Raw genomic sequence first — 26,018 nt, 5'->3', positions numbered from 1 at the left:
TAGGTGTGGTCTTACTAAGGCTTTATAGAGTGGTATTAGGATCTCCCTTGATCTTGATTGTATCCCTCTGTTAATGCAATTTAGGATTGCATTGGCTTTTTTGGCTGCCGCCGCACACTGCTGGCTTATACTCTTTGACCATGACAAAATTCTCTTAATAACGTGTTGCTTATGAACAGAAACTTTGGGCACAGTTCTGGTTGTAAGTAGAGGACTACCATCATCTATAATGGGAAAAGTCACAATACTCTTTCAAATTTTTGACTGGCAATCTTTTTTTAAAAAAAACAAAACCCTCTAATTCCAATTTATATTCATTTTAAAACTCTCAACCTTTCTCAAACACGTCTTCTCTATAGTGAGAATTTATTCTAATATATCATTAAAACAGGAGGGTTTTTTCTTTCAGATTATTTATTCATTATTACTGGTAATTTCCAGTTGCTCAAACACTGTTAAGAAACAAAACTTTTAAACGTAAGATAATTTTCGAAATTCAATTTTGATAATAGATGATAGAAAAGGATGAAGTCTCCTTTGCGATTATAGAGTAAGAAAGGAGATAATTGGCAGCAAAGGAAGTCAGAAGCTTCTTCTATTTATTTTATTCTTTCTTTCTGTGTTTTTCTCTTTCTCCTTTTGTACTATTACTTTAATTTTATTTTGCTGTAATTTTATCCCGCCTTTGTTATTTCTGCAAATATCTCAAGGCAGCACACATATCCCACACACCTTCCTTCTTTTATTTTTTTTTCCTCACAAAAACGTGGGTTGGGTTGAGGGAAGGATTGGCCCATAGCCACCCAACCTGTTTTTGTGCATAAGGAGGGACTAGAACTCACCACCTCCTGGTGATTGGCCCATAGCCACCAACCGGCTGTCTTGCATAAGCCAAGACTAGAACTCACAGTCACCAAGGGATTGGTTCAAAGTCACCCAGTCAGTTTCCATGGCAAGGATGAAACTAGAATTCACACTTTCCTTTCTTTTCTTTCCTTTTTTTTTTCTTTTTTTCTTTCTCCTGCTTTTTGCTCTTTATTAATTTGCTTTTGTTTTTATGCTTTTTGTAAAAAAAAAAAAATTAAAATAATTAATAATCAGGAATTTATCTTTCTATATATATGATAACGAAATAGCATTCATACATCGTCACAAAATCTCCAGAATCGTAAAACTTGAAATTTGCCACATATGTTCCTCTTGGTTTCTAGGTGCTCACTAAGAAAGGATTTTTCGAAATGACCATCATCGGAGCGTTAGTATTTCCTATATTATTATTAACATGCTCTGATGCTAAGGAGTTCTACTCCCCCTCCCCACCTGAAAAGAAATATGTTGCAAAACACAAGCAGAGGAGAGGAGTTTCAGTTTCAGAGCACCAAGCAGCTTTAGTACAGAACAGTTGAGCTAAGCCACTCCCAGGCTCCTTGCTGTCTCCTTGTTGCTCGCACAGAAAATACTGCTTCAGTTTCCAAACAGCCCTCAACTCTCTCACACACTGACAGGACGTTAGCCGGATGAATACCGATGGATGCTGGGTAGGCAGAGGCAAGATTTTTTCCCCCTCATTTTCCTCCCCAAAAACTAAGGCCAACCACATAGTTTCGTAGTGAAGCATGGGTATCGAGCTAGTAAGGAATAATTTAAAAATAATAATCATCATCATTTTGAAAATACTCCAGAAGGCCACTCCGTTCTGTTGCCCTACCACTCTGGAGCATCAGGGATGAACGGCATGAGATATTCGGAGTGACGGACCCCAAAAGAGTAGGAAGGCGCCCCTGTCCTGTGAATGGTCACTTTTTCTGGGCTGTGGGCTCCTGGCCCAGGAGTCTGGAAGGCCCTCGTGGGTTTCTGGAGCCTCTTCAACATGGAGAAAGCTGGGGGGCGGCCGAAGCAGACGGCGGGTGCGTGGGGCTTGTAGCTGGTGGGGCCAGGCATTTGGCGAGGGTCCTTAGAAGCGCTGCCTTTGGCGTTCTTGCCGGAGAGAACATGGGTGGCCTTGGAGGGCCTGATGGGGATCCGTGCTCTGAGCAGGGAGGGGAGGATGTAGCTGTTGGAAGCCGGCACGGGGTCCACGGGACGGGATTTGGTGCGGGCAGCTATGGAGAAGGAGGGCGCCCTCTGCTGAAGGCTGGGTCCCAGCTTCTCTGGACTGTATGTACCTGGTCCGGGGCTTTGAGGCAGACCTGGGGAGGTAAAGGGTGAGGTGAATGTGGAATTTGGAGACCTTTTTTTTTTTTGGTGAGAAGAGGAGAGAGAGAGTTGGCCTCAGGAGCCTGGGGTAAAGCGATGAACCCCTAGAACAGCGTTCCCTCAGCCTTGGGGAGTTTAGACTGTGTGGACTTCAACTATTCCTGTTTGCCTGCCTCTCTCTCTCTCTCCCATCCTGTCTGCTTCCTTCCTTCTTTCCTCCCTTCCTCCATATTTCCCTTCCTCCTTTTTACTTTCCTCCTTTCCTCCTGCTATCCCTTCCTCCTTTCTTTCTTCCCCTCTCTCTCCCTCCCTCCTTCCCTCTCCCTCCTTCTTCCCTCTCCTTTTTCCTCCTCCTCCTTTCTTTCTTCTTTCCTCCTCTCTCCTTCCATTCTTCCTCTCTCCCTCTTCTTTCTTCCTCCCTTCTTCCTCTCTCTCCCTCCTTCCTTCCATCCCTTCCTCCCTCTTCCTCCTACTTCCCTCTCCTTCCTCCCTCCTTTCTTTCCTTCTTTCCTCCCTCTCTCCTCTTTCTTCCTCCCTCCTTCCTCTCTCTCTCTCCTTCCTTCCATCCCTTTCTCCCTCCCTCTGTCCCTCTCTCGTTTCTTCCTCCCACCGTCCCTTCCTCCTCCCTCTTCCTCCTACTTCCCTCTCCTTCTTCCTCCCTCCTTTCTTTCCTTCTTTCCTCCCTCTCTCCTTCCTTTCTTCCTCTCTCCCTCCCTCTTTCTTCCTCCCTCCTTCCTCTCTCTCCCTCCTTCCTTCCATCCCTTTCTCCCTCCCTCTGTCCCTCTCTCCTTTCTTCCTCCCACCGTCCCTTCCTCCCTCTTCCTCCTACTTCCCTCTCCTTCTTCCTCCCTCCTTTCTTTCCTTCTTTCCTCCTCTCTCCTTCCATTCTTCCTCCCTCTTTCCTCTCCCTCCCTCCTACTTCCCTTTCCTTCTTTCCTCCCTCCCTCTTCCTTCCTTCCTCCTCCACGTTCCCCCTTTCCCTCTTTCCCTCCTCCCCATTCCTACTGCCGTTATTGCTTGGAGCTCACCTGGAGCTTTTGCTCGTCCCAACATGGAGTAAGAAGGGCCCTTCGCCCTGCCAAAGCGTGTGAGCTCAGGGGACACGTAGTAACAGGGCCCGGGACTTGCATCGTGGGCTGAGAACAAAGGAAGTGAAAGAAAGAGAACCATTTGTAAACGGATCTTCTGATGTATGGTTAATGCTTCAGTTTACTTTAGCATTTATGTGGGGAATTCTGGGAGTTTGCGGGGCAGGAGGCAGAGGTGGTATTTATTTATTTATTTTTATTTTATTTATTTGTCAAGCGATTATAAGATAACAGGTATAAGGATAAACATAGTTATGAATACATGAAATGGATACATATAAGAAAAATATCAAAAATAAAAATAAAAGAGAAACAATAGGACAGGCACGGTAGGCACATTGGTGCGCTTATGAACAGACCTCTTAGGAAAGGGGTGAGGTCAATAGTAGACAGTATAGTATAGTATAGTATAGTATAGTATAGTACAGTATAGTACAGTATAGTACAGTATAGTACAGTATACAGAATAGTAGACAGTATTCAGCAGGTTCTGGCCAGTTCTGGAGAACTGTTAGCGGAAATTTTGAGTAGTTTGGAGAACTGCAAATTCCGCCTCTGACCGGCCCCGCCCCCATCTATTCTCCGCCTCCCGAGTCCCAGCTGATTGGCTGGGTCTTCTTTGGTTGCCCTGCACAGGAGAACAGAGCTGGAAAGCAGGTTAATGGGGTGGGGAGAGAATGGGGATTTTGCAGTGTCCTTCCCCTTCCCCTGCCATGCTCACCAAGCCACGCCAACAAAGCCACGCCTACAGAACCAGTAGTAAAAATGTTTGAATCCCATTACTGACGGGGGGGTTGTTTATTTATATCCCGCCTTTATTATTTTTCCAAATAATTCAAGGTGGTGAACATATCCAGCACACCTGCCTCCTATTTTCCCCACAACAGTCCTGTGAGGTGGGTTAGGCTGAGAGAGACTGAACTCCACATACTATAGAGGAGCCAAGGATGAGAAACACGATTCTATGGAGTCAACAATTCAACTTCCCTCAGGAACTGAACACTGAATACAGCTCGTCCTCGCCTTACTTCATTAAGTGACCATTCAAAGTTACAACGGCACTGAAAAGAGTGACTTATGACCATTTTTCACACTGACGACCCACGGTCATGTGAACAAAATTCGGGCTCTCGGCCACTGACTCATATTTATGACGGTTGCAATGTTCCAGGGATCCCGTGATCCCCTTTTGCGACCTTCCAACAAGCAAAGTCAACGGGGAAGCTGGATTCACCGTGTGACTAACTTAACATCTGCAGTGATTCACTTAACAAGCGTGGCAAGAAAGGTCGTAAAATGGGGCAAATTGACTTTAAAATTGTCTTGGTTAGCAACAGAAATTTGGGGCTCAGTTGTGGTCGTAAGTCGAGGACTACTGTATTTACAACGGTTGCAGAATCCAGGGGTCACATGATTCCCATTGGTAACCGTGCAGGGGTTGGCTTCAAAATTTTTCACAACTGGTTCTGTAGGTGGTGGGCGTGGCTTGGTGGTCATGTGACTGGGTGGGCGTGGTTTGGTGGTCATGTTATTGGCTGGGCGTGGCCAACTCAACATCATTCACATCAAGGCACGCATCTCCTCGCCTGGCCTCTTGTGACTATGGGGATGCTGCAACAGTCGTAAATCTGAAAAACGGTCATAAGTCACTTTTTTTCAATGGTCACTCCACACAAGCAAAGTACCAGCAAAGGAGGGGAAAAACACTCCAGAGAAGTTCATGACACAGGAAGTCTAGTCCTGCCAAGAATGTAATAAGGGTTAACGGAGAGGCAGTTTCTGTAAGCAACACCAGAATGTTTCCTTCCTGCCTTCCTTACAGGATTAGGCCAGTAATTTCTTCTAACAACCGGTTCTCCGAACTGCTTAGAATGTTAACAACCGGTTCTAGCGAATAGGTGCAAACCGGTAGAATCCCACCTCTGCAACCGTGTCAATCAGCTTCAATCAATCAACAAGCAAAGTCAATGGGAAAAGCTAAATTCTTTCAATAATGATGGGATTCACTAAATAACTAATAATTTGCTTAACAACGACAGCAAAAACATTGTAAGCTCAGGGGTGACTCACTTAACAGCTGCCTTGCTTAGCAACAGAAATTCTGGTCCCAAATGTTGGAGATACGTCGAGAACTACCTGTATCGATCTCCACGTCCTATCAGATGTATGGAGGGTGGAACCAAAGGTGTTTTTTCAGGAGGCAACTGGACTTTTTTTCGCATTTCCTTTGAAGACATTTCGCTTTTCTTCCAAGAAGCTTCTTCAGCTCTGACTGGATGGTGGAGAATGGAAGGATTTATATTCTTGGCAGACAGCTGGTCATTTGCATCCTTTTAGAGGGTTGTTGAAGCACTTGGAGGTTTATCTGTTTGCCTCGGGGTCTCCTGGGTGGTGCAGTAGTCTGCAATCCTTTAAATGGGGTGGGAGTGGGAATGGATTTCAAGAGGGATTGCAGGCTACAGGAACCAGGAGCACCACTCAGGTGGCTCTGAGGACACAGATAAACCTCCAAGTGCTTCAACAACCCTCTAAAAGGATGCAAATCAGTGGTGGTATTCAGCCGGTTTGCACCGGATCAGGAGAGGGCGGAGCTGGCGTCGTGACGATACAGCATGCGATCTCGAATGTCTGAGATCGCAGCCGATATCTTTGCCCCTGGACGGTCCAAACGGATCTAAACCGTCTCGAAGAGACGGCGAAAGTGAAGAGCGCATCCTGTAGATCCCAGGGATACCGCAAAGTCCCTGGTAGATCCAGGAGAAGCTCTTCTTGCCAGCGGCAAAGAGGCAGCCATTAAAGCTGCTGAAGTTGAGACAGCTCCGAAACGGAAGGATGCAAATCAGTGGTGGTATTCAGCCGGTTTGCACCGGATCAGGCGGTTTGCACCGGATCAGGTAGCAAGGTAGAAAGGATAGCAAGGTAGCAAGGATTTGGCGTGGGTTGACGAATCAGTAGTAAGTTCTGGCTGGCCACGCCCCCGACCGTTCTCTGGCTCACTTGCCCCGCCCGCCCGATGCTTGCTCACCCCGCCCACCTGATGCTCACTCACCCCGCCCTCCTGACGCTGGCCCCTTAAGGTATTTCTTTTTTTCCCCTCCCAACGATCAGCTGTTCATACAATCAGCTGTGCCAGGGTTCCCCTTGCTGAGGCCCAAAAAACTCCATTTTTTCCCCCTTCCTGAGTCTCAGAGGAGCCTTCTGGGAGCAAAAACACCCCCCAGGAGCTCTTTTGAGGCCCAGAAGGCCCAAAAAATGGGTGTGGGGGCGGGACTGCAAAAAAGCAAAAGTGAAAAGCCATGCCCACCCATTCACATGGCCACACCCACCTAGTCACATCCACAGAACCGGTAGTAAAAAAAATTTGAATCCCACCACTGATGCAAATGACCAGCTGTCTGCAAGGAGTATAAATCCTTCCATTCCCCACCATCCAGTCAGAGCTGAAGAAGCTTCTTGGATGAGAAGCGAGACGTCTTCAAAGCAAAAGCAAGAAAGTCCAGTTGCCTCCTGAAAAAGCACCTTTGGAACAGCCATGACCTGGATGACTGAGAATCTCTACAAACATGGAAGGTGGAAGTTTTAGGGGAACAATCTCTTGAGGCTGATCACTCCCATCCTATAAGTTGCAATGTTCAACAGTGCTGTTGTTCCTTACCACGATTGTTGAGCCTCTGACGAAAGGAATAAGCAGGACTGGTGAAGCGGGTGTAATCATGGCTGACAAATCCAATTGTTGGAGGTAAGCTATAATATCCAGGTCCAGGACCTAAGGAGACATGGGAACATTTTATTATTTTTATTTTTCTGTATTCTTCTTCATTAACTTCATGATCATGAAGAGCCGTGGTGGTGCAGTGCTTACAATGCAGCGCTGCAGGCCAACTCATTGCTCACTCTAGGAGTTTGATTCTGACCGGCTAAAGGTCGACTCAGCCTTCCGTAGGAATAGCAATAGGATTTACACTTATATACCACTTTACAGCCCTCTCTAAGCGGTTTACAGCAGTGGTCCCCAACCTTTTTTATGCCGCGCCCGGTACCGGCATCAGCTGGGCGCCGCGCCCAGTATCAGATCAGCTGGGCGTCGCCATCTTGTTTTGATGAAAAAGTGCTTCCGGTGAGCTTTCTACCCGGAAAAGCTCACCGGAAGCACTTTTTCATCAAACAAGATGGCGGCCCAGCAAACCAGCTGCCCGGTAGGGATTTGTTCCACGGATCGGCACCGGTCCGCGGACCGTGGTTGGGGACCCCTGGTTTACAGAGTCAGCATCTTGCCCCCAACAATCTGGGTCCTCATTTTACTGACCTCAGAAGGTCGGTAAAAGATTGTTGGGGTCAAGATACTGATTGTCAACTCAAAATATTCCTATGCTTGTTTTAGTAAAATCACCAAACCGGTAGTTACACTGGTTGGATCCCACCCCTGCTGATGCCTTAACCATTATACATCAAACGGGATATTAACAAGACACCTCAAAAACCAGAGATTTTCAGAAACAATCATTTTGAACAGGGCTATAGAAGACTTCTCTTAAATAAAGATAATTATTTATAATGCAATGCATCTAACTAACAACGAATCCCTGGTCCTGTTTACGAAATATACAAAAGCATGTTTGCTTAACCCACCACTGGTTGGATTTAGAAAGACACTAAGCAACAAACCATGGTTTACATTCCACATAGGCTATTTTCAATCACCACCTCACCCTAAAGTATAATCACCCCTTTTCCCCCCGACCTGTCTCCAAGGCTGCAAACTGTGGGGATTTCTTTGGAGGAGAGTCTTCCATCTTGACCCCACAAATTTCTTCGATGAAGGAGAGCTGGTCTTCTTTTTCCGCTTCTCCCACTGGCCCTCTTCTTTCCCACCAAAGCCACTTAGGAATGAAGGCCAACCATTTTTCGCAATAGAAGGGACAAGCAAACAAACTAACAAGATGTCCTCTCCAAACCAACCAACCCATTCAAAAGAAAAGAAAAAAAAGAACGAATTTATACCACCCAAAGCAAACTTGGTGGGGAAAACAGTGTCTGGGGAACCTTGGAGCAGTGAAATATAACTCCGTGGGGAGTGTTCTTGGAGATAAAAAGATGAGCTGTAAGCAGAGCCGCAGCAGGTGGCTCGATTATTCTCGGTGTCGATTATTCTTTTTCCATCCGGTCAGAAGACAGCTCACATAAAGCCAGTAGACTGTTCAGGCAGTGGTAAATTTGCTGGGAGGGGATTTTTGAGGTATGGATCCACTAAAAACAGCCCTGGGTTATAACTGTTTTATTCAGCCGTTAAGAATCAATGGATTAATATATTGCATTCATTTTGGTCACCACACTATAAAAAAGATGTTGAGACGCTAGAAAGAGAGAGGATTCTGGAAGTTGAAGTCCATATATTGAGGCTGCCAAGGTTGAGAGATCCTGGTAAACAATTAACTCAATTGCAAAAGTTCATAGCTTGAATCCTAGTAGAGAGCTTGCACCCATAAAATAACGTCTGACAAGTCCCAGTAAGGAAAAAAGGGGGTAAAGTACCCTGTTTACCTGAAAATACAACCTACCCTGAAAGTAAGTCCTAGCTTGATTTTTACATGTGTGTCCAATATAAGCTCTACCCCCACAAAATAAGCCCTAATTAAGGATTCCACCCACTCCAAAGTGCACGTGTAAAATTAAGCTAGGGTGGGGATGTGGGCGGTGGAGCCACCCTACTACTTACCTTTGGACAGTTGTAGCCAGGCCTCGCACCCCCCGACACCTGCCTCGCCGGCCCATTTCTTCTGCAGCTGGCAAGGCGGGCTCTGTTTTAGTGGGTCTTTCACACTTGGGAATATTGAGCTTCAATAAGGATAGTCATAGTCCCATCAGATAAAAGGTAGATAATTCCTCCCCCATTCCCCAATGGTTTCATTTTGATAAGTCCTGGAGCGGTAGGAAAAAAAAGCTCATAAAATCAGGTTACTCGTGTGACCGAACCATTTTACAACTGTTAGGAATTATGACTATAGTAGGCAGGCTCTAAGAACTACCTGTACTGGAATAATTTGAAATCTTAGGGGTTATTGTGAACTGCCTAAAGCTATACCCATGGATGTAGTCACATCCACCCCTTCAGTTTAGATTGCCTGGAGAAATATTCTCTTCACTACCTTGTGAATTACGTTTTTGGATTTTTTCCAAGGTTCACATCAGCTCTTACATTAAGCTGTGTATCTGTGATTGGCTGAGTTGCAGTGGTGCCCTTTTACTGTTTTAATCTTGTTTGTTTTAGCTGCTTCCATTTCCAGTAGTCTAATACTTCTTGATAACCAGTTTCTGCTAGCTGGGTAAAAAGTTTTTTTGTTTTTTTTAATGGCTGGAACTATCTTGAAAAGTGAAATCGTATATTTTTAGCAGCTAAATTCATCCATTCTGGGTCACATTTGTTCTCCTTTCACTAATGCAGAGTACATTAAGGTAGAATGCAAAAACTGCATTAAAAGCTAAAGAATTACCAAAGCAGCCCTTTATAAAAACAAATTATAGTTTTTTGTAGAGTGGTCTTTTGATTGAAATATGTCATGTTGGTGGGTCTACTAGCTTGACTCTTACACGAAGAACACAGACCACAGACTAGGTTCCTTCCTTATACTGAACCAGTGCATTGTGCACTACATGTGCTGAAAATGTCACTTTTTCCTGCAGGCCACATAACTATATAATTAGCTCTGTGATTCTCAGAAATGGAACATGTAACATTTGAAAGCACAATCCCTGGTAATGGAAGAAAACCTGAATTTATATAATTATAAATTGGAGTGGTTGGGTTTTTGTTTTTTTTACTATACAGGTAATCCTCAAGTTATGGCCTTCATTCAGCAATCGTTCAAAGTTACAACAGCAGCGCAAGAAGGAACTTGCACCAGGCCCTTGAAGTTCTCTAGCCATTGCCTATCCCTGTCAGGTGAACAATAGTTGGGTATTTGCCAAGCAGCTTGCACACTGGAACTGGAATAGAGCTTGCTAACAAGGTCAAGCCAATGAATAGGCATAGCAAGTAATCAGCCAATGAGGACTGTTTTGGAAAGTGAAACTAGAAGTAGCCTAGGCTGGAAACTGAAACTGAAAGTAGGCTATGCCTGGTTCTGTGTTAAGGTCTGCAGCTCTTCATTCTCTGCAGATGAAACTGTTTCTCTCCTCTTGTTTGCCTGCTGATCTATTGAAGATGAAACTAGCTTGCTTGCTGAAGACTGGAGCTCCGCTCTGAACTTGCAACATATTTCTGTTTGAGATTGCTCCATGTTGGAGAAATCTACAACTGGTTTGTAAAAATCGACTTATTATGTTTATAAAGATGTGAAATGAAGCATCAGCCATCTGTGTTTATTTTTCTGATGCTGAATTATCCCTGCAAAAACTCTCAATAGGACCAGAAAAGAAGGTTGGGAGTTGTTTTTGGTCTCTTCCCCACACCCTCATCCCTGCCCACTTCCCTGCACTCTCACACATCACACTTTTCTCTCCCAGTCTCACTGAGACCACATAAACCCTGCGCTGTCGTTCCTTGGTTTTCCTGAGCTCACACCAGTTGTTCTGTACAGTCAATTAACATACTCGTAAACCCCGCGCTGCGATTGGCTAAAGCGCGCGGCGACCGGATTGGTCGAGCGAGCCGCACTGATTGGCCCGTTAAGAATCTCCCGCGATTGGTGGAACTAAGCGCGGGAGATTCGAAGCGGTGCCATTGGCCGCGGCCGCCGCGGCTTGGAAATAAAAAGCCGCCGCTTCTCCTTTCCAAGTTTAAGCTGTAACTGGAGCACAATAAAGAGCTGAAACCAGTCACTGACTCCGAGCTTCCTTCCTGCGCCAGACACAACACCAGTCATACAAAGTTTCATGTTCCCGGCGCTAAGCCCCCCACAAAACCCTGTGGCACCCTCTGCTTCCACTTTCCACTTAACAAGCCTTCGGTTACAATGACAACTGGGACTCCCTGAATGGCTGTCACTAAGCACTACAATTATGTAACATGCTGTACAGCCACATTGCTTAGGGACAGCAATCCAGGACTACTCGAGGACTGTATATATTGTATGTCAGCATTTTTGCTCTTCAGCACATCATTCAACCATTGCAACTGTTTCTATCAAAAGGAATAACATAATAGTTGGCTTGGTTTATTTGCTTATTTATGCATTTATTTGAAGCATTTTGCTGTCTAGAGTCCTAGGCAATTCGGCATATTTCGTAAACCAGCCATTGTATCCTGTCAATAAGGGCTTATACCTTGTGTGAATTGATTCAGTAAATCTTGCCGTGTATGCGTGCATGCATATGTATGTATTCTCACTGCAAAATGACTCAAGCATGTTATATCAACTAAGCTTTACAGTTAAGGAAGCTGAAGAATTAACTTCAAAATGAAACAGAGCACACAATTGTATTTAATGTATTTAAATTTATTAGAAACCACCCATCTCCAATGGACTCCTTCTTCCAAACAAGAACCACCCCCTTATCACCCCAAACTTTTCTCTTTTCAGAAGAGAATTAAATTGAATGGAATATTGTCTGTTTGTTACTCCTGATGTTAATATTATGTTTACTTGTGGTTTGTAAGTAATGCATTAAAAATATATGTACTGGCTTTGGATAAAGGATAGGAATTGGTGGCCCCATTATATATAATGCAATAGTGTTGATTTTTCTTTTGGCTTGTGGGTTGCTCACCATCATGATGATAACAGAGGATAATTTTGTTCCTGGTCCAACAGAAGTTATAAAAAGTAGTTGGGTGGATAGATTGTATTTGGGGGGGAGCGGTGTGTGACTTTGAATCAGTCTTGACTCCTGGCAACTGACAGCACATCCCTCCATTTCCTTGCCAAGATTTAAGAAGTGTTTTGCAATTGCCTCTTACTAGGGCTGAGAAAAAGAGACTGGCCCAAAACCATCCATTGGATTTCAGGCATAAGGCAGGATTAGAATTTGCAGGCTCCTAGTTTGCAGCCTGATACCTTAACTACTGTACCAAACCGGCTCTCCCCTTGATGCCTTGGAGTCAATGTTGACTCATGGCAACTGCTTGGAATAGTCCCTGCAGTTTTCCTGCAAGTTTTTTTTCAGAAGTGGTTTGCCATTGCTTGCTTCCTAGGATTAAGAGCAGGGGTGGGATTCTACCGGTTCTGTAGAACCGGTAGCTCTGAAGAGCAGCAGACATAGAACCGGTTCTATGTCTGCTGCTGTTTTGGCCCACCTGCCCTCCCGGGCTCTTACCTGACCTTTATTTCCTGCTTTTTCAACCTCAGCTGACGTGCGAGGCACAGCTGTGGTTGAAAAAAGCAGAAAAAAAGTGCTTTTTCAAACGCTGCTTCCCTGCACGTAGCGCTGCTCAGCTGTCCAGGCAGCAAGCTGACGAAGATTTACACGCCCGCGCGGCGTGCAGGGAAGCACATCGTAAATTACCGAACCGGTAGTTAACCCTGTCGGATCCCACCCCTGATTGACAGTGACTGGCCTTAGGTCGCCCAGCTTGTTTTGTGCCTAAGGTAGGACTAGAATTCAGTTAACATTTCCATGGCATGGTACAGACAATCCTTGACTTACAACCATAACTGAGCCCCAAATTTCTGTTGCTAAGCCAGGCAACAGAAGTGAGTTTTGCTTCATTTTACAAACTTTCTTGCCGCACTCATTAGGTGAATCACTGCGGGCTGTTAAGATAGTAACATGGTTGTTAGGTAAATCTGGCTTCTCCACTGAATTTGCTGGTCATGAGGTTGATCACGTAACCCTGGGACTCTGCAATTGTCATAAATATGAACCTGTTGTCAGGCATCTGAATTTTGATCACGTAACCTTGGGGAAATGCCACAATGGTCTTAAGTGTGAAAAATGGTCATAAGTCCCTTTTTTCAGTGCCACTTCGAATGGCCATTAAACAAATAGGTATAAGTCAAGGACTACCTCTTCCTTAACCACTACACCAAACTGGCTCTTAACAGTGATTTACAATGTTTAAATGGTTAGTCATGAAAGCAAACTTCTTTGTGGAATTGTTTTCCAAAATTATAATATTCCTTTATTGGTCCCACGTAGTTTGTTCTTCTATTGCATGTCCTCTGTAGCACTTTCTAAACAGAGGAACTCTTGGTGGGTTTTTAAATCTCCAAGACAAGTTGGCAAATACATCTGGAAGAGTCACTGCTTAGCTCTTTGCGCATACAAGAACTAAAGTACCCTGGCAGTGTGTGAAAAGCCCCCAAACCACAGAGGACAGATAGCTTGAACGGATTTCTTTCCACCAAAGTGAACAACTCTTTACTTTTCCAATCATACTGAGCTTGTTATTCGGGGTGGCGTCTGTGATGAATCAAATGCGGTGGATAAATTGAAAGTTATCTCCAGGCTTCCTTTTAAAGCAAAGCTTTCCCCAGGTGATGCACAAAAGACAATTTGCTTTGTGAACAGAGTGGAATAATTTAGCTTGAGATACATCAAGTAATCCATGGGCTGCCGGCTGCCCCCAAAGGATCCTGTGGCTTGAACTGATGAAATTTGGCAGTGCAGCTTTAATTTCCTTTGCTCCTGAGTCAATTAAGAGAGATCCATATAGTGGGCTGTTGACTATTTCTGAATTTTCCCGAGGTCTCGGGAAGGAATAGATCGTCTTCTGTCGGAGGCGTTTATATAAAATCAAGCTGTAATCTTCAGAGCTTCTGCGGTCAAGCACTGTCTCCAGTGGTCAGTCAGGTAAAGCAGTTTACCAAATCTTGGCTGCGTCTGAGATGGTTGCTACGAAAGAACTGACGGTGTTTGCTCTTGAATTGGTGTATGCATATGTTTTATTGAGAGATTCACTGTTTGCTCCTCTGCCACTATTGAGGCCCAAGGAATATCTCCTCCGGACATATTGAATCGCTAACTAGGGCATACAAAACCTTTGCTAGACCAATACTCGAATACAGCTCATCAGTCTGGAATCCACACTGAATATCGGACATGAATACAATTGAGCAAGTCCAGAAGTATTTCACGAGAAGAGTACTCCACTCCTCTGCTCGCAACAGAATGCCCTATATCACCAGGCTTGAAATTTTGGGCTTAGACAACCTTGAACTAGACCACCTATGGTTGGACTTAAGCATAGTACACAAAATTATCTGCTACAATGTCCTACCAGTTAATGACTACTTCAGCTTCAACTGCAACAATACAAGAGCACACAACAGATACAAACTCAATGTAAACCGCTTCAAACTCGATGGCAGAAAGTACGACTTCAGCCACAGAGTGGTCAATGCCTGGAATGCACTACCTGACTCTGTTATTAAATCCTCTAACCCCCCACTCCTTTAATCTTAAAACTATCCACTATGGATCTCACCCCATTCCTAAGAGGTCTGTAAGGGGCGTGCATAAGTGCCCAATCGTGCCTACCGTCCCTGTCCTATTGTCCCCGTTTATTCATACCTATTTCCTGTATTCTTACTCATATACCTATTATCTTGTAAGTGATGGACAACTCAAATAAATAAAATAAATAAATAAAGGCCTTCATTCGTAAGGTTGATGGGTTTGCCCAAAGATGATTTTTCAAGAGCCAACTGGACTTTCTTGGCTTTTCTTTGAAGACATTTCTCTTCAAAGCTGAAGAAGTTTTTTGGATAAGAAGTGAAATGTCTTCAAAGAAAAGCCAAGAAAGTCCAGTTGCCTCTTGAGAAAGCACCTTTGGGACAACCATGACCTGGCTGACTGAGAATCTCCATAGACATGTAGGTGGGTTGGTTTAATCTAGTTTGAGGGGTCCTTGGTACCCTGTTTCTCCAACAATACGGCCTCCCCCAATAGGAAGTCCCAGCATGTTTTATAGGCATGAAATGAAATTAAGCCCCTCCCCCCAAATTAAGGCCTATATTAAAACATGCGAAAGTACTTTAGGAAGTACTTTTGCTGCACACCCAGATATGGTGCTGCCTGCGTTGACCCCGATACAAAGTGCCCCACCAACGCCGAGGTCAACATCCAAGCCATCGCCGCCCGCTCTAAGATGCAAAGGGGGGGAATTAAGTCACCCCTGAAAAGACGGCCTAGCCGTTTTTTCGGGGCTCAAAAAAAAATAAGACCCGGCCTTATTATATGAGAAACACGGTACTTTCTGAACTTGATCGTTTTCTTGCAGACGTTTCATTACCCAACTAGGTTAAGATCATCATCAAACCAATTCAGAGAACACTGACTCACTCCCCTTTCCAACAAATCAAACACAATCCAAAAGGAACAGAAACCTTGTAATGCTTTTGCAAAATAATTAGCTGTGATAAGCACAAGCCTTGCCAAACTGTGCAAGACTTTCCAAAAGATAACAGACTAGAAATCATTTGCAATACCAGAATCTTCAAATACAAACTCAGGATACTAGAATGTCCAAGAGGCTGGAGTTTCAAAATGTCTTTGCCTTCTGCAAAGTACGTTCGTTTCACAGCTGGCTTTTATCTTCTGGAAGGAGGGGCCATGACCTTGCAGCCTTACTCCCGAGTCGCCCATGCTGTTGTAGCTGCTCTTTCCTACGAGCAATCCTGCGTGCACATGCACTTGGCACAGGCTCCTCGGGAACCTCCTCATCACTGCTGCCAGCCCCCACAATCTCTGAAGGGAGCAGTCCACTCCCTGATGGTCCTGGCCCCTCATCTGAGTCCTTACTCTCCTCAGCTGTCCGCACCTGCTGCCAGCTAACCACAACAGGTTCTCATAAAATACTCTCAACTCTTTCAGGAAGAACAGTAGCATAGAAATTACTTTTTGTTATGTTTTTGTTTTTTTACTTTTTGGCTCCTCTGGGAAAGTCCCCTTATTTCTGCTTCAATGCAGCTAGTGATACAGGTAGTCCTCGACTTACAACAGTGACTGAAGTTTTAATGGCACAGAAAAAAATATGATCTTTTTTCACACTTACGACACTTGCAGCATCTCCATGGTCACATGATCAAAATTTAGGCACTTGGCAATTGTCTCATATTTATGACAGTTGTGGTGTCTGGTGTCACGTGATCCCCTTTTGTGACCTTCTGATAAGCAGTCAATGGGGAAGCCAGATTTCACTTAACCATATTAATAACTGAACAACTGCAGTGATTCACTTAACAACCTTTGGTAACCTGTGGCAAGAAAAAAAATCATTTAACAAATGTCTCACTTAGCAACAGAAATGTTGGGCCCAGTCGTGGTCGTAAGTTGAGGATTACCTGTATCATGGAGGACAAGTGAATGAGGAAAAAACTCCAAACCCTGAATTTTAACATTAATGCCAGACCATGCAAGAAATAAATGGAAAACTAAAAGAAACAATAAAAGGATAACAGAAGGAATTTTAAATTAAGATGAATAGATTTTAAAATTTAAAAGTATTAAGAAAGAGAGGGGACACATTGCAAACGTTTTAAGAAATGGGGGAAAAAAGCCTTTAACCCGAACCATTAAATCTCAAAAAAGTAACTTGGTTTCCAGCATTCAAAGAGCTGGCTCATCTATATAGAAAGAGGTTTGAGAGACCAGCTTCCAACTCAATGCAGAAACCACAAAAAAAGTCAAGTAAAAGCTCTCATTTTTGCCATGGAGGGAAATATTCTTTATATGTACTTTTTTATCTATAAATGCAGAAGCCAAAAATATGTGTGTGGGGGGGATGCTTTTAATAACCACTTTAGAAACTGTAAAATATTGTGAAAAGCAACATCCAAGCTGAGAAAATGGACAATTGATTCCACTGATTTTTGAAAATGTTCTTTTTAATTTTACATAACCTCCAGCTGGATTAGTAACAGCAGGAGTTGATTTTGGAAGTGAAAGAGCGGTCACAGCTGGACTGAGCCATTGTGTGACCCTTCCTAGAGTGGCGGTCACAGCTGGACTGAGCCATTGTGTGACCCGTCCTAGAGTGGTCTTATATGTCTGCACTGCCTCAGGAATGGCATTCTGTGCAGCTCAGCCTCCTCTTGTTGCCTGCATATGTATAGGGAATGCTTGACTTGTGACTGTTGGCTTTGTGATGGTTTGAAGTTACCACCTATCTGAAAAAGGGATGCAAAGTTCTAACAGTCGTCTCCTCCATGTGGTTGCATGAACACACTTCAGGTGCTTGGCAACATGGCTCTATTTATGTCCGTTTGCAGCATATATGGCTCTATTTATTTCCATTTGCAGGCACATTTCCAGTTTTTGGCAAAACCACACCCTGGCAATGGATTTGCACTACCCACCCCCCAAGAAAAAACCCCTTATAACATCAGGTTGGTCATATGACTGGCTCGTTTTATGACTGTTATGACCTTAATGGGCAGACCCCAGTACGTCATAACTCAAGGATTACTTGTACAATGGGGGAAGCCGGATTCAATGAATGACTGTGTGATTCAGTTATCAACTGCTGTGGTTAACTCAACAACTGTGGCAAAGAAGGTCTGTGATGACCCGGAGTGTGGCACAAAAGCAACAAAGTCACAAAAATAGGTAGTCCCTTTAATTCCTCCAACATGGCCCCCAATCTCCAGTTATCATCAGCTGGAGAAAAAAACTCTCCCAAGAACAGTTTTTAAAAGGAAGAGATTCAGTCCGAACCCCAAGTACATATAAATTATAAATAAAAACCAACACAAATCACAGATGCAGCAATTAATGAGACAAGGCAGGATAAAGAACTGCAGACTTCAAAAGATAACGAAACACACACGGTTGGGAGGACACCAGAACCCAGATAAGACTTGACAAACAAAGATAATTCACACTTTGCTTCCAGCAAGGTGCTGTGCGCAAACACCCTTTTTAGAAGGGTTTTTTCATTAGCTCCCAGCTACACCTAATGAAGGGAATCAGGGCCCTTTTCTCCCCTGCAACTCAAGTTGCTCCCTTCTCCATTCCTCCCTGCGTGCCCTAGGATGAAGAGGGGGTGGGCCTGGGTCTTCCTCTGAATGCCCAGCCAGACAGTGCCCTTCCACAGCCTCTTCCACAGCCACCTGAGCCACACTCCCACTTCCCATCAGCTGCTCAACCTCCTCCCTTGGAATCAGATTCCAACAGGGGCATGGCAAGGTCTATACAGGTAGTCTTTGATTTACGACCACAACTGAGCCCAAAATTTCCATTGCTAAGCATGGCAGTTGTTAAGTGAGCTGCAACTCATTTTACGACCTTTTTTGCCACTATAAATACATGCAAGTTGCTAGGAGTTCCATCCTAACAGGCTCAAGGTTGACTCAGCCTTCCATCCTTCCGAGGTCAGTAAAATGAGGACCCAGATTGTTGGAGGAAAAAGGCTGACTCTGTAAACCGCTTAGAGAGGGCTGTAAGGCACTGTAAAGTGGTATATAAATCTAAGTGCTATGGCTATTGATAAGGAAGAATTGCAGGTAGTCCTCCACTTACAACCACTTACAGCCTGCCCAACACATTCATAAGTCATTAGCCACAAAAACAAGATGCTCGGTTGGTTCACTCAATTTACTGTGAGAAAAATCACACAGGTAGTCTGACATACCACCACAATCGAGCCCAAAATTTCTGTTGCGAAGCAAGACAGTTGTTAAATGAGCCATGCTCCATTTTATGACCTTTTGCTACAGACGTTAAGCGAATTGCTGTAGTTGTTAAGTGAACCGCATGGTCAGTAAGCAAATCCAACTTCCCTCCCTCCCACCCTTCGACTTTGCTTGTTAGAAGCCAGCTAGAAAGGTCACAAATTTATTACCTTTATTGTCAGAGTACAACACTGTGTACAATGAGATTGGCTGAGCCTCCCTTCATGCACACACACCCAGGAGTGGGATTCTACCAGTTTGCACCTATTCGCTAGAACCAGTTGTTAACATTGTAAACAGTTCAGAGAACCGGTTGTTAGAAGAAATTACTGGCCTAATCCTGTAAGGAAGGCAGGAAGGAAACATTCTGGTGTTGCTTACAGAAACTGCCTCTCCATTAACCCTTATTACATTCTTGGCAGGACTAGACTTCTGGTCTCTGGAACGTCTCTGGAGTTTTTTTCCACTCCTTTGCAGGTACTTTGCTTGTGTGGAGTGACCATTCAAAGTTACAATGGCACTGAAAAAAGTGACTTATGACCCTTTTTCACACTTACGACTGTTGCAGCAACCCCACAGTCATGAGAGGCCAGGCGAGGAGATGCGTGCCTCGATGTGAGTGATATTGAGTTGGCCACACCCAGCCAATAACATGACCACCAAGCCATGTCCACCCAGTCACATGACCACCAAGTCATGCCTACCACCTAAGCCACACCCACAGAACCGGTTGTTAAAAAATTGGAATCCCACCCCTGCACACACCCCAACACAACTCATAATGAAGACAGAAGTCCCTAACCCAGACCCAATCTTATTATCCTATGTGACCTTGTTGTACAACGCACCGGCCCAGCAAGTTTGTCATACTATACTATATGTTGACATGAAGTTATTTTCCATTCAGAAGTCTGACAGCCCAAGGGGAAAAATCTGTTCTTCAGCCTGTTGGTGTGGCTGGCTATGCTTCTACTTCTGATCACTTGACCGTGGGGATGCTGCAGCAGTCATAAGTGTGAGGACTGGTCCTAAGTCACTTTTTTCAGTGGCATCAAACTATCACCAAATTAATATTTGTAAGTCAAGGACTACCTGTATGTGGGAAAATGCATTTAGGATGCTACCTAAGCATTTGAGTATTTGATGGTTTCTGTGCTATCTGCAAGCCAAACGACATGATTCCCCTCCGACTTTTTCTCATCTCTCACCCTCCTATTTTTACATCTGTTTCTTTCCCTGAGGTTCTTCAGAAGCAGTTGTTCTTGTTTTAAATCTCTCCAGACTAGTAACCTTTCCTCTGTTGACTTTTTTCCGCCCTCCCTGTTTTATAATTTGGCATTTTCACTGTTTAAAGGTTCCTACTTCTGGTGTCTGAATCATCCTTCATCTGATTAAGATCTTCCATCAGTACTGGAAGTTGGGAAATATGAATTAAAATCCAGCTCCTAGAAAACTCCAGCCTAAGCAAATCAATTCTAGATTTGTGTTAATCAACAATTTTCTATTTGGGGAATGGAAAATTAAATTAAGGTTAAAAGATTATACTTTAAAAATCCAACGTTATTTAATTAACTTCTGCGGTTTCTGCATTCCAACGATTGCTGATTTCTAAATCTTTATTTATACAGCCTTGATTCCAAGGAAATGTTAATTTTTAGTTTAACATTTTTTATTCATATGGAGGGTTGGATAGGGTGTGCTGAGTTATTAAATATAATTGCATGCTGAACATCATGTTATTACTAACGTAATTTGATTCTTTTGCATATATATATATAAACTCTTGTCTTTAACTGGGCAAAACAGAGCAACAAGGTACTTCAAGTGGGCTTATAGACTGTATCCAAAATCGGGGACCATAACTGTTGGAGGATTGAAATTTGGAAAAATTGCGCTGCTTCAGTGCTACTGGCTACTGTTGGGCTGCTCTTGCTGTGGTCACATAACCCCTATTTTCAACAGTCTGTGATGATTTCCCAGGAATTTCCCTTCCAACCCTATGAATTTTTGAGAAGGCTTGAAAAGTACAACTTAAGTATGAGCCAACAGTGTGCTGTAGCTTCTAGAAAAGCCAGTACAGTCTTGGACTGCATCAACAGAGGGACAGCATCGAGATAATACCGCTTATTACTGTACTGGTGAGACCGCATTCAAAATATTGCATCCCATTTTAGTCATCACAATACAAAAAGGATGGCAAGACCAGGGGTGGGATTCTACTGGTTCAGGTGATCATTTGGCCCCACCCACTGGCCCCTGCCCTAGTTTGTCCTTTATTTCTGTGTTTTGCAGCTCAGCTGATATAGCGCGGCACAATGGATTGCCGCGCCTCAGCTGTTTTACTCACCGGGGCTGAAGTAGAAGGTAAGTGTTACAGCTGAAAATGGGCGGTTTTCAAACGTGCGCGCTCATCACACCATTTGTTACACCAGTTGAATCCCACCCCTGGGAAAGAAGACCCTAGAAAAAGTGCAGAGAAGAGCAACAAAGAAGATCAGGAACCTGGAGGCTACACTGTACAATGAGTGATTGAGGAATTAGGTATGTCTAGCGGCTAGACCCGTGATGGCGAACCTATGGCACATGTGCCACAGGTGGCACGCAGAGCCATTTGTGCCGGCACGCGAGCTGCAGGCAAACTTACCTCACTGTGCATGTGCGCGCCTCACAGCTGGTTTTCTGCCAGTTTGAGGCCTTTTTCGGCCTCCCAAAGGCTTGAGGAAGGCTTTTGCAGGCTTCTACAAGCTTTGTAGGCCGAAATCGTGCCCCGTTTCATCACTTCCAGTATTTTCGGAAAAACAGGAAGTGATGAAACTGGGCTAGATTTCAGCTTACAAAGCTTGTAGCCTTTACACAAGAGGATGGCCCAGCACAGGAGAAGCAATATCACAGGTTACCTTCATTTAAAACAAAACAAAAAACAGCTCCCTTTAAGGACAAAATGTTCACATTTTGGACAGGGAAGATGGATGGTTTGAGAGAAGAATGAAGGAATCCAGTTATGCCAAAGTGGAAAGTCCTTCTCTTGATAGTGGTGTAGAGACCTCAGACTAATCCTGTACCTATTTGTTGTATTGCATCAATCCCATGGAACATCTCAGGTCCACCAGGGAGACCACACTTAATGACCCGGCTAAGGATTTAGGAATATTTACATCCCATCGACTCTCTTGCCTACGAGCCTATCCAGAAATGAAACCTCCCTCAAGGACGTACATGGGGTCCACCCCAACCAACCTGCTCAGACTGAAGCAGCGAAAACTTTTCGAACCAACAAGAAAATAACCATAACTCAACTTCTAGATTCCAATCCAATTATTCTGTGTTCTGCAGAATTGCACTGAGTGGACGATCCGACAAAGATAACCATTTGGAGGAAGACGTGTATTATGTTCGTTTTTTCCTCAGCCGTCACTGCTTCGGCAAACTATCCCAATTAAAATGGGATCGGGCAGCAAGGGATGTCTCCTTTGGCCGTTATGCGCCTCCTCCTGATAATTGCCATGCTTTGGTGTTCACAGACCAGCCAGAAAATCTGTGGTGCTGTATACTTTCTGAGCCTCCTATTGAGGTGAAGGCTTTCCTCCCACATCACCCCTGGCTTGTCCCTTTTTTTAGCTTGGCAATGAAACATGGTACTGGCTTTGCACCTTATGTATGCTGCCCTTTATTGACTGAAGGCTGGGGATCTCTTCACAAGCACGTCCAGGCTGTGGGGGGGGGGGGAACGGGGGAAGCAAAATGATAGTGTGACAACCACTGTCCCTTTCCCCAAATGCTCCACGGCTCTGTGACTCAACTATCTCCCAATTAGTATTTGTGCTAATGGAGGATCTGGAAGAAGCATTCAGTGGTGTTCTTGTCAACCTTTTTCTCTTCCTCCTCCTCCCTCCTCCTCCTCCTCCTAAGCCATTCATTAAAAGTTATAAAATACCTTGCTGGCGTGAAATGTTTTTCCCTGCTCTTCTTGATTTTGGCTTGAGCCTGGAACTGCTGCCAGTTTGGCTAATTGGGAGTCTCAAAGCTTGACAGGCATCTAAGGCTTCCTAGTGGTGTTTTTTTTTTTTTTTTGAAACAGCAGGCCTGATGTAGCACCCTAATGCCGTAACTCACTCCTTGTGCTACCGCTGCAAATTTTGCTTCTCTTCCCCTGTCTAGATAGATAAATAGATCTCCTTCTAAAAAAAAGATGGCGTACATATCACTGATTTTTTAAATCAGATACGAGACCAGATCTGCAAGAGTTTACTCTGCAGTCAAAGATAGTTATCTGTAAAAAGGAATATTGAGTGTCTAAATCATCTGATACATTTCCATCCTCAAAATCTATATACTTTACTATTAAAACTTCTCATTTCTGAAACCTTTAACTGGGCAAAATAATGCACCATAAGGCGATTATTTTTGGACCAAGGTGACTCAAACAGGATAACTTACAGAAGGGCTCCAAAGCCCAGGACCTGTGACTCCCAAGGGAATGAAATTTGGGGAAATTGTAGTTGCTTTGATACTGCCAGGTGCTGCTGTAATCACGGGATGCTCAGTTTCAACATTCCATGACAGTTTCCCAGTCACTCTCACAATTCCTCACTTCATTCTTCATCCAGCAGCAGCCATTTCCTTGCTTACTGGGAAGGGAAGGGAAAGGAGAAATAGGAAAGGAGGAAGGGATGGAGGGACAGGGAGGAGGGAATTCCCACGCACCTTTCTGGGTCCATATTGCCCCACCCGCATTTTCCCTGAACCACAGACCACCTCTTGTACACACATGCCCTTCCCAACCCACACTACTCAGTGCACTTCCCTAATCTGTGTGGCATTTCTTGTACCATCCTCATGCACCATCCCTGGCCTCCATGGCTATTCTCACATATTGCAAGCACCCCATTATACCCTTCCTGAAACATGCTGCCCATCTGTGCATTCCCTCACCCATGTGCCATTGCCATCTCTCATTCACCCTTTCATACCCTTCCCACACTCACCCCCATGGACTCTCTCATTCACTCTCCTAACCAGCAGCAGCCACTTACCTGCCTGCTGACCTTGGATTTCCAAATTCCTGCTGGCTTCCTCACTGACTTTCTCCCAGCAACCTTCCTACAATCAAATGGGAGGGAAGGGAAGGGAAGGGAAGGGAAGGGAAGGCAAGGAAGGAAGGAAGGAAGGAAGGAAGGAAGGAAGGAAGGAAGGAAGGAAGGAAGGAAGGAAGGAAGGAGTGATTCACTTAATAATTGTGGCAAGAAAGATCGTAAAATGGGGCAAAACTCACAACTGTCTCACTTAGCAATGAAATTTTGGTCAATTGTGGTCATAAGTCGAGTACTACCTGTATTTCCTTACCCCTCTTCCAATCAATCAAAGGTGGAATAAACACAGCTTTAAATGACAATAATTGCTATATCTTCACTCCAACACATGTTTGCTGGCTTCTACGCATTTCAGGACCGTACTCCATTATGACTTCACTGTCATCAAAGTTTGGAAATGTAGCGGTTGAACCGTGAGCAAATATTGGGAATTGATTCATTTCTTGGAAGAAAAAAAAACCCCTTCTCCTGAAAAGGGAACGTTTTCTGTTGTAGATGCCAAATAATACGGGAAATCAAATCTCAAATTCACCTTCTTAACCTAATAGATTAGCAATGAGACCGGAATGGTGTAGTTTTTATGTCGGCTAAGACACTTAAGGAACAGGAAAGTTAAAATATCCTAAAGAAAAAAAGAAAAATTCCCTGGAGCCTTCTAAGAATTCAAATTGTTTTGGCCCACCTCTACCCTCCCTGTGAACGGCCCAAGGCCAATTTGTTTACACAGGGCTTCCGTTCCCATTAGGGAAAGATTCCATAGCTGAATGATCCATAAATCAACTTGGCATCCCAAAGGAAAAAAATAAGGCCACTGTTTCCTCCTCAGTGGGAAATTTTATTCTACCCTGTTCCTCTGAAGAGGAAGTGAGGAAACCCGCGTTGTCTTTCGCTTTAGGCAAACGCTTGAATGGGGAAAACATCCTTTTTGCTGCATTCTGATGAAATTGGAGAATAGAGCTTTTTTTTATAGCCCCCACGGAAAGCACCAAAAATAAAGATACGCGCTGAGTAACGGCTTTATCGATGTACAGTGTTTGTCCATTCCTGCAGATGATACATAGCTGGATTTAGAACGTAGAATAACAGGGTTGGAAGAGATCTTCTAGCCCAGGTAAGAGACCCTAAAACCAGGGGTGTCCAAGCTTGGCAACTTTTAAGATCTGCGGACTTCAACTCCCAGAATTCTCCAGCCAGCCATACAGGGAATTGAAGTCCACAGACTTCATAATAATAATCAGAATACAGCTGGACAACAGAATAACAGAGTTGAAGGGGAGACCCTCTACCATTTCAGATAGTCCAGTCTTTTCTTAGAAACCTCCAGTGATGGAGCACCCACAATGTCTGAAGGCAAGTCGTTCCACTGCTTAATTGTCTTCAGTACCAGGAAATGTTTCTTTAAGTCCAGGTTGCTTTTCTCCTTGATTAGTTTCCCACCACTTGCTTCTTGTCCTGCCTTCTGGTGCTTTGGAGAATAAATTGACCCCCTTCTTATTTGTGGCAGCCCCTCAAATACTGCAATACTGTTATCATGACACCCCGAGTCCTTTTTTTCTCTAGACTGGCCAGGCCCAATTCCTGCAACTGACTTCAAGTTCTTAAAGTTGCCAAGGTTGAAATTATAGACCTAGAAAACCTAGAACTACTCCGCCTTCGGTCCGATCTTAGTATATAAAATCATACATTGCAATGTCCTACCAGTCAATGAATACTTCAGCTTCAACCATAACAACACAAGAGCACACAATAGATACAAACTCAAGGTTAGCCGCACCAAACTCGATTGCAGGAAATACGACTTCAGCAACAGAGCGGTCAATGTCTGGAATACTCTACCTGACTCTGTAGTTTCTTCCCCAAACCCCAAAAACTTTAACCTCAGACTGTCTACTATTGACCTCACCCCTTTCCTAAGAGGTCTGTAGGGGGCGTGCATAAGCGCACCAATGTGCCTACCGTCCCTGTCCTATTGTTTCTCTTATTCTTCTTTTATTTTTCTCGTATGTATCCATTTCATATATTCAGAGCTATGTTTATACTTATACCTATTATCTTGTAAGCGATTGACAAATCAAATCAAATCAATAAATAAATAA

General features: G+C 44.1%; 1 protein-coding gene across 1 annotated transcript; it reads right to left on the bottom strand.

The window, feature by feature from the left end:
• Nucleotides 1-289: 289 nt before the first annotated feature.
• On the bottom strand, nucleotides 290-23,955 carry CIMAP1D (CIMAP1 family member D). The gene is made up of 4 exons (XM_087952770.1): nucleotides 23,866-23,955; nucleotides 6,940-7,050; nucleotides 3,225-3,332; nucleotides 290-2,189 (listed from the first exon to the last, which is right to left on the bottom strand). Exons 3-4 carry the CDS (start codon nucleotides 3,247-3,249, stop codon nucleotides 1,705-1,707), a joined length of 510 nt encoding a protein of 169 aa, XP_087808896.1. The 5' UTR covers nucleotides 3,250-3,332; nucleotides 6,940-7,050; nucleotides 23,866-23,955; the 3' UTR covers nucleotides 290-1,704.
• Nucleotides 23,956-26,018: the final 2,063 nt, after the last annotated feature.

The sequence above is a fragment of the Notechis scutatus genome, chromosome 1 (assembly GCF_049901735.1).
Source record: "Notechis scutatus isolate UNSWTSFEM ecotype Mainland chromosome 1, rNotScu1.2, whole genome shotgun sequence".
Lineage (NCBI taxonomy): Eukaryota > Metazoa > Chordata > Lepidosauria > Squamata > Elapidae > Notechis > Notechis scutatus.
Note: the sequence above shows the minus strand (reverse complement) of the source record. Positions and strands in the feature narration are given on the sequence as shown.